This window comes from Sinocyclocheilus rhinocerous, unplaced genomic scaffold, assembly GCF_001515625.1.
Source record: "Sinocyclocheilus rhinocerous isolate Xijiao unplaced genomic scaffold, SAMN03320098_v1.1 scaffold239, whole genome shotgun sequence".
NCBI classification, from domain to species: domain Eukaryota; kingdom Metazoa; phylum Chordata; class Actinopteri; order Cypriniformes; family Cyprinidae; genus Sinocyclocheilus; species Sinocyclocheilus rhinocerous.
In genome coordinates this window covers 478,923-487,422 of record NW_015653198.1, presented here as the reverse complement: position 1 = coordinate 487,422, position 8,500 = coordinate 478,923, and the positions used below count along the sequence as shown (strand labels likewise).

The following is an 8,500-nucleotide window of genomic DNA, read 5'->3' as shown; positions in this document are numbered from 1 at the left end:
CATCACATCATAAGTCTCTTCAAAAAATATATAAATAAATACAGGTAGGAAACTTGCGTCCTTCAATTAGAGAATATTTCTGGTGAAGGGAAATATGGCAAGCTGGTGAAAAAGTTGAGGAGCAAACAATAAATTTTCATGGAAATCTTTTTAATGCCAGAAAGCGAGAAGCAGCAAGAGAAATCATAAACTTTTTTTATTTGTACCTTTACTGAATTTCATATTTAAATTTTTATTGTGTCTGGCTCTTTAGAGAGTGTCTAATTTATTATCTGAAAAGTTCCCAGTGATATACTTCTAAATAAGCATCAAAGCAACTGCAGAGCTGAGATGATGCATATGTTTTTATAAATTTACGGCCTGCGCCACAGAATCTGGGCTGACGTGTTCAGATTGGCACACAACTTTCAGCCCATCGCCAGATGTAACAGGTGCATTTCATTTATCAACGTAACAATGGAGGAAAAATCACAGATTTCCACAAAAATACCAGACTAGCAGTTTTTCTGTCTGAGCGATTATCAATTTGTACTCAGCGGCAAAATGTCCAGAGAAATACATTTTGAGAAGCGATATATATGATATATAGACTACAGTTCAGATCCTCCATTATTTTCATAGATGGTTTGCTAAGCAAAAGTTTGCAAACAAGTCTTTATTTTCTGTAGATCCGGTTGGTTATTATTATTATTATTATTATTATTATTATTATTAATGCACTGGAAACTTTAAGTAAATTTGAATTCAACTGACCAAAGACTGTCAATTTCTAAATAATAACAAATATTAATTATTATTATTAATAATAATAATAATTATTATTATTATTATTAATAGTAGTAGTAGTAGTAATAGTAGTAAACTCCATTATCAATGAACAGAATGATGATTATTATTATTACTATTGATATTATTTATAACAATTAGTGTAGTAGTACTAAAAATAATGTCAATTTGGATCAATTGAAAATCAATTTGGAAATAATAATAACTTATAAGAATCATGATTATGATTATTATGACTAATTATGACATATTATAATACTTATGATCAATATTTACATTATCGATAATTTGTTTTTATTATTATTATTATTATTAATAATAATACTAATACTAATACTACTACTACTACTACTACTAATAATAATAATAATTATTATTATTATTATTGCACTGAAAATATTTAGTAAACTTGTCCCAAACTTGTAAATAACAATTAATAATTATAAAAATAATAATTGTATTACTCCTAAAATTATTATTGCTGCTACACTAATGATTATATTATATTATAATGATTATAAGTAATCATATTATCGATAATTAATATTATTATTAAAAATAATTATATACACTACATAAGCTGAAACTGTTCAGTAAATTTGGTGCAAACTGGCCAAATCTTTAGATTCAGTTCAGATCCATAACTAAAACTCTGAATAATAGTAATAGCGATGCTAGTTTACAACATGAATTTATTCATTATCTCTAATAGCGAATTTAGATAACACAAATGTAAGACTGAAGAGAGCAGTGCACACGTTCTCATGCAAACATACGGGAGCATCAGTAAACCTCCAGAGATGGCAAAGGAAGCAGAGTTTTATGGCGTTTGCACAGACAGCAGTGTCTGTGTGAGTAATATTTTTGGAGTCAGGTGTTGTGAGATGATTTGGCCGTGGATGGAGCTGTGAGAAGGAAAAATCTGCTCCGTTCATTCCTGGAATACCTACTGCGCTGCGCTCTCCTCTTCAAAACGCAGAGCCGAGGCCAAGGTCAGGAGAGGATCCAGGAGCCTGGAGAACGTCTCACAGCGAGCACATCTGCACAAGCACAGGGAAAATCACCATGAGATGTATGCATACATCACGTTTCATTTCATTCCAGAGGACTGCAAATGTTTTCAGTAGCAGCAAGTTTCCCTTTTTCAGTGAACAGCTAGTTTGCTGCCATTTTCCACAGGTTTTTATTGAAAGTCACTGAAGGATAGTACTTTACATTGTGGTTTACTGTAATACTAATCTCAAGGAATACATCTGTTGCAAATATAATCATAGTAAAATATATCAGAAATGTATGTCTTCATATTATTCATGTCATTTCAAACCCATATGATTTTATTTATGCTCGAGGCACAAATTAAGACATTGTCTAGAATTTTTTTATGCAGCTCTTTTCTATAGAAATGTTTCCTGTGCAGTGTTGTTGTATTATTATTTAGATACCATTAGAGTATGTATTGATATTTTGAATTCGTTTTTATTTTCACTTTTCATTTTAATGGTAGTTTACATTTTAGTAATTGTATTTTGTGCTTTTGTAATTTTATTTATATCTGTTTTTAAATACAGCATTTCTATTTAGCTTTAATTTATTTGTATTTCTATTTAAATTTCAGTTAGATGTGAAGGCAATATTTCTACTTTTTTATTTTTTAAATGTTAATTTTTATCAAATATTTTTTCATATTTAATTTAATTTTTATTTAATTTTATTTACTTCATTTCCCTTTATTTTATTTAATTTAGGGAATGTTTGTAATTTATTTTATTTGGTTTCATTTATTAAATTAAGATAAATATTGAATGCAATGCTTCTAATTTGTAAGGTTTTTTAAAATATTAATTTTCTTCTAATTTTATTTTATTTATTTTAATTTAATTTAACAAAAAACAAAATTTAAGTGTTGTAGTTAACAATAACAACACTGTTCCTGTGATTATAAACTAATGCTTAGACTTAGCTTTATTGTGTCTGAGTGGTGAAGCAGTGAAGGATCTTGCTAATGCTTTAGTCTTTCCTGTGAGCTGCACACTGTCTGGTTGAGCCTCGGGGCCGGTTCAAACCCTGACCTGCTAATCCGCAGTACTGTGACTCTCACATGATGCTGGAATGCCGTGCCGTGGCCCGCTCTCACTGTGATTCACTCCCTTCCCTTTGTCTTCTCTAGCCCTTCAGTCGACCAGCATCCCTCCCTGACAGTCTGGAGCACAGAGAGAGTCCACTCCCGGTATTTGGGAGGTATGGGGCGGTTTCCGTCTTTTGGGAGATTTCTCTTTTTCTGGGAGCGGAGGAATCACTTCCAGAATGGAGAGAACAAGCCTCTTATTCCAAAGGTAGTGTGGTTTCTTTCAGTTTAATTTATTTGAATTTCTACTGGCTAAAATTGTCAGTTGATTGGACTTTTTAAAGCACATTAATCTCATCAACAAACAACGTTTTTGACTATGGAAAATTAATTAACTGTGTCTGTTAATAGTGTTGTTCAGTGAAATATTCTTTCAGTTTATTTGAGCAATGTAACTTTTGGTTCAACCAATGATATGTTTAGGGCAGGATTACCTGAAACAAACTATTTAGCAACAAACTGACTAGTTTTTTTTTTTTTAGCAATATGGTTCAGAGAGTTGCAAGAGTGTTTGATTATTTAGAATGAATTAATAATAATAGCTTAAAATTATAAATAATAATAATAATAATAAATATAGAAATGTATTATTATTATTATTATTAGTAGTATTACTACATAAAATATTTAATACATTTGGCCCAAACTGTCTAAATGTATTCAACTGACCAAGAGTGCTTTATTAAATTATCTGGAAATAATTTATGATAATAATTAAAAATTATTATTATTGATAATAATAACAATCATCATCATCTTCATCGTCATTACTACTATTATTCTTATTAAATTTATTTTAATTTTATTATAATTTATTTATTGTAATCCATATTCAAGTATATTTATAATAATTAATATTATTTACTTTTGAATAATAATAATAATAATAATAATAGCAACAATAATACAATTTTGTTAAACAATGACAATAATAATAATAATAATAATAATAATAATAATGTTATTAAAACTTATTTTAATATTTTTTGTGCTTTTATTATTTTGTTGCATTTAAAAAACATTTTAAAATTTACATTTATCTCAATTTTAGTTTTAAATTTAAAAATCTAATTTTTTAATGTTTTTTAAATGTTAATTTTCATCTAATATTATATTAATAATTTTGTATTTTGTTATTATTATTATTATTATTATCATTATTATTATTATTATTATTATTATTATTGCACTGCAACTATTTAGTGAATCTGACCCAGACTGTCTTGGGGTAATCAACTGACCAAATTCATGAACTTTCTACTTCTTATTACCATCAAGGGAGATGTAAGAAACGCAGAAGGTGCCTCATCTGTCTCGTATCTGGGAACGCACGACAGTTCAGGAAGTCAGACGAGCTCGACTTTATCCAGCCATGAAGAGTCAACCAGAGCTTCATCAAGGAACGTCTTCACCTTACGAGCGCTCAGTCCGTCCAGCTGGAGCGACTACATCTTCAAGTATCTCCTGGTCACGAGCAACCTGCTCTTCTCTGTTCTTGGTCTGGTCACGCTGGTCGTGGGCCTCTGGGGCCTGATCAACAAAGAGTCCTTCGCTCAGGAGAAGATCAGCGGTATCGGGACGGACCCCATGCTGCTCTTCTGCTTCCTGGGTCTCGTTCTGGCCCTGCTGAGCCTGATGGGATGCGTGGGGGCGCTGCGGGAGAACATGTGTCTGCTTCAGACCTTCTCGGCCGCAGTCTTGCTCCTGGTGGCGGCGCAGGTTTTGGTGGCGATCGTGTTGTACAGCCTGCAGGGTCAGATCGCGGAGTACTTGCGCTTGGGCATGTTGGCCGCTATGGTGCGGTACCAGGACGACCTGGACCTGAGGTTCATCACTGATGAGATCCAGACGGGCCTGCAGTGCTGCGGGGCCGATACCTACAGAGACTGGGAAATCAATGTGTGAGTGGAAATCGAGAGAGGGGCTTGACATCATGATGAGTTTTCATGGTTTTCCAACACTGAAGTAGTCCAAAGTTAAATACAAGGATTATACAACCTAACTTGTAATGAAGAGCCTCTCCAGTATTTAATGCTTTCCAGTTAAATCTGGACTCATAGTTTGGCCTGCTTGTTGTTTTTGCTCCTATTCAGATTTTTCGTATAATTGTCCCTTTAGTGCTTTCCAATATATTTCATTTTATCACACAATCATCCTCATTTTGCAATCCCAGTTACGATTACCCATTATAGACAAATAATGGCTCTATTCGACTGAGTTTAAAGGTGAAGTGTGTCATTTTTCTATTTTAGTGTACTTATCTTAATCCAGGGTTTCCCAAACTGGAGGTTCCTGAAGGAACTGTGGGAGTTTGATGAAAATTAATCATGAATTGAATCATAACAATGTAAAATAATAATAAAAAATAATTATAATTGATTATTATATCAATAATTATAATGTTTTCTGCTGTGGTTATTATTATTATTATCATCATCAATAATAATAATAATAATGATAATGATAATAATAATAATAATAATAACAATTATTATTATTATTGTTATTGTTATTATTATTATATAAATAATGATAATATTTTCTGCAGTGGTTATTATTATTATTATTATTATATTAATAATTATAATATTTTCTGTAGTGGTTATTAGTATTATTATTATCATCATCGTGAATAATAATAAAAAATTTTTATTATATTACACTAATGATATATTTGACAAATTATGATAAATATTCATACTATTGATAACATATTTTATTAATGTTATAATTAATATTAATAATAATAATAATAATAATAGTTATTATTATTAATGAAATTATCAATAATATGAGTATTTATTATTATTATTATTATTATTATTATTATCATTATCATTATTTTACAATTATTATTATTTTATTAGCAGTAAGTACTATTTTCATTATTATTATCGAAACAAAAGGGTTCAGCTGACAAATACGTTTTGGAATCCCAGTCTTCATACACAGGCTTAGCAGTATTAACAGTATTAACACTTCACACTGGTTAGAGGACAAAAAAAAATTAACAACAACAACAAAAAAGGAAAATCCTATGGCCTTACATTAAAGGTAGGACGCTCTATCTAGAGACCAGAATGTCTGAGAGACTTGGGCCAGTAAACAACAGTGGCATGGAAATGCACTAAAAACACTCAGCACCTCTTAGCAAACACATGGCAACATCCTAGCATGACAGCAAGTTTTGCATGAATTCTTTTGGCTTCAGCTAGTAAACAAACATCTAGAAACCACACAACAACATGCTAAACACCAGTCAGAACACCTTAGCAACCAAGTAGCAATGTCTAAGCATGCACTCCAACACTATCAATTAATTATCACTCACAAATGTACTTATTTTTGCAATAATGTTTAAAGTTTTGCAATAATAAATCACACACTTCAGTTACCCTTAACTCAAAAAGCATCATGACATACTTATTTGAGTGAGTCTCACCGGTATCCGTTTCTCTGGCACAGGTATTTCAACTGTTCGGCTCCAGGGGTCCAGGCGTGCGGAGTGCCCCCCTCATGCTGTATAGACCCCCTAGAGAACGGGACGGTGTGGAACAGCCAGTGTGGAGTCGGTGCCCAACAGCTGGACGAGTTCTCGGCCCAAAGCGTGATCTTCCTGGGTGGCTGTCTGGGCAGCATCTCGCGCTGGATCGAGCAGCACAGCGGAGTGATTGTTACGGTAGTCATCATTCTGCTGGGGCTCCAGATCCTCACTCTGTTCATAACGGCCCATCTGCTGCAGAAGATACGGTGGAGCAGAGCTCAGCATGATGTGTACTTACAATCACTGCAGTGAATGGATTCAGATGTTTCCAATAACAGGATACTGTGCCATGTCAAGTTTACAGACTGCATAATGTTTCAGTTTGTATTTGACCAGAGGTTGAGAAACCACTCAGATAGCCTGAAAGTATGAAAATAATCAGACTTTATTTTATGTCCAAACCTTTTCTGGGCTGCCGGGAATGAGCCGGACTCATTCTTGTATGGCTCTCCAGCATCATAAGGCCAATAAACTGGGCCGAGCTTTCACAGAGAGCTGCTCCCAGTACTCGCGCTATGGGCAGACACTGAGACCCCACAGAATCCAAACTCATTTTGAACATTTGCAACTTGACATAACGAAAACACAAACATCAACAAAAAAAAATTCCACAACTTGTGGTACCTTACACTGATGTTTGCAGGGTTATACTGAAGTAAAAACTGACACCTAAAATGCCCATTGCATGTCAATATGACAATACTATAACACATACAATAATAAAGTAAAAACAGAGTAAGAAATGGTTATCTGAAATTAGCATTGGCGACAGAGTGAAATCAATCCAAAATAAATGCCATTCAATGACATTCAGAGTTTTAAGGGACAAATACTTTTTGTGGTCACCATATATTAATATAAGCAAACATATATAATTCATATTAAATCAGTATAACCTTTAGGCATAACTGGAACTTGAAGCCTAACAAAAACATCACAAATCATTTCCATTCAAGATGTTCTGTTCTTTCTAACCAGATGTACTCACCTGCTGGTCTTCTGTTTCTGTCTCTAGTGTGTCGAGGTTCTCAGGATGTGGCCCTCTGTCAACACTCTCCCATCAGCTCTTATATAGTTCTGAGCATCATAAGATGATTAAAACTGCACACGATGGTCCTTCCTCTTTCCAAAACAATCTAGCTGTCATCAGCCCCCTAAAAGGTAACAGGATGCAACATTCACATGTACATGTATGAGATTAATCCTGTTTGTTTTCCATAGTTCATGCAATATTAGATTAGACACATAGTGTTTGGTTCATTTAGATTAGGAATTTGTGTTTTTGATTGTCCCCAAGTGAAAGTATCACAACTGAGAAAAAAAATTATATATATATATATATATATATATATGATTTATTTTAAATATTTGTATTTTTCATTATTTTATAGGCTATTTCTTATTACTTTAAATGGCAATTAAAACTATATTTGATAACACTGACTTATGAATTGCAATACTGATAAATGTTGCACAAATTACCTTTCAAGCTATGGCATGACTTTAAAAATGCCAGAGTTTAACTAAAACATGGATAAAGCAAAAGGCCTAGTTAGTCATAACAATGATTTCATTCATGCACATATAATCTTCAGCAGATCACGTATTCACACACACGACATGTCCAGTGTGATGTTCTACTTATGCAACAGTTTTTCTGAATCGCCCGTCCAGACGTCCCGTGTGTGCTGCGAGTCCTCGGTTCAGTGTGATCAGCAGTCTGTCAGATAATCTCTGCATCTCTATTCATTCAGAGAATAGATTAGCATGCCCCTTCAACCAGACAGACACACAGCCACTAACTCAACTGCAGTATCAGGTAACTCACACAGCTAAAGATGGACAACTAAAACAGGAAACACATTTTTAAAGCATATTTCTACAGTGTATCTCATAGAGACAGGTGCTAGTTTAAATAAAAGTCTGTAAAAGTCTGTTTAAAGGGGTCATATGATGAAATTTCAATTTTTCCTTTCTCTTTGAAGTGTTACAAGCTCTTGGTGCATAAAGAAGATCCGTACAGTTGCAAAGACTATAGTCTCAAA

General features: G+C 33.0%; 2 protein-coding genes across 2 annotated transcripts in view; one reads left to right on the top strand and one right to left on the bottom strand.

Annotated features, from left to right (window-relative positions):
* The first annotated feature begins 2,971 nt into the window (after positions 1 to 2,971).
* On the top strand, positions 2,972 to 6,741 carry LOC107715646 (tetraspanin-10-like). Its single transcript, XM_016521804.1, has 3 exons — positions 2,972 to 3,119; positions 4,190 to 4,812; positions 6,377 to 6,741. Exons 1-3 carry the CDS (start codon positions 3,027 to 3,029, stop codon positions 6,705 to 6,707), a joined length of 1,047 nt encoding a protein of 348 aa, XP_016377290.1. The 5' UTR covers positions 2,972 to 3,026; the 3' UTR covers positions 6,708 to 6,741.
* Positions 6,742 to 8,006: 1,265 nt separating this feature from the next.
* The window catches only part of LOC107715647 (butyrophilin-like protein 3), a 14,716-nt gene continuing 14,222 nt past the window's right edge, over positions 8,007 to 8,500 (bottom strand). Inside the window, exon 8 of the mRNA XM_016521805.1 lies at positions 8,007 to 8,301. Coding sequence (XP_016377291.1) covers positions 8,288 to 8,301 — 14 coding nt within the window. The 3' untranslated portion in view covers positions 8,007 to 8,287. The remainder of the gene's footprint in view (positions 8,302 to 8,500) is intronic.

Coding starts and splice junctions, on each gene's coding strand:
- LOC107715646 (XM_016521804.1), top strand. CDS start 3,027: ATGGGGCGGTTTCCGTCTTTTGGGAGATTTCTCTTTTTCTGGGAGCGG. Junction 3,120..4,189: donor ACAAGCCTCTTATTCCAAAG/GTAGTGTGGTTT, acceptor ATTACCATCAAG/GGAGATGTAAGAAACGCAGA. Junction 4,813..6,376: donor AGAGACTGGGAAATCAATGT/GTGAGTGGAAAT, acceptor TCTCTGGCACAG/GTATTTCAACTGTTCGGCTC.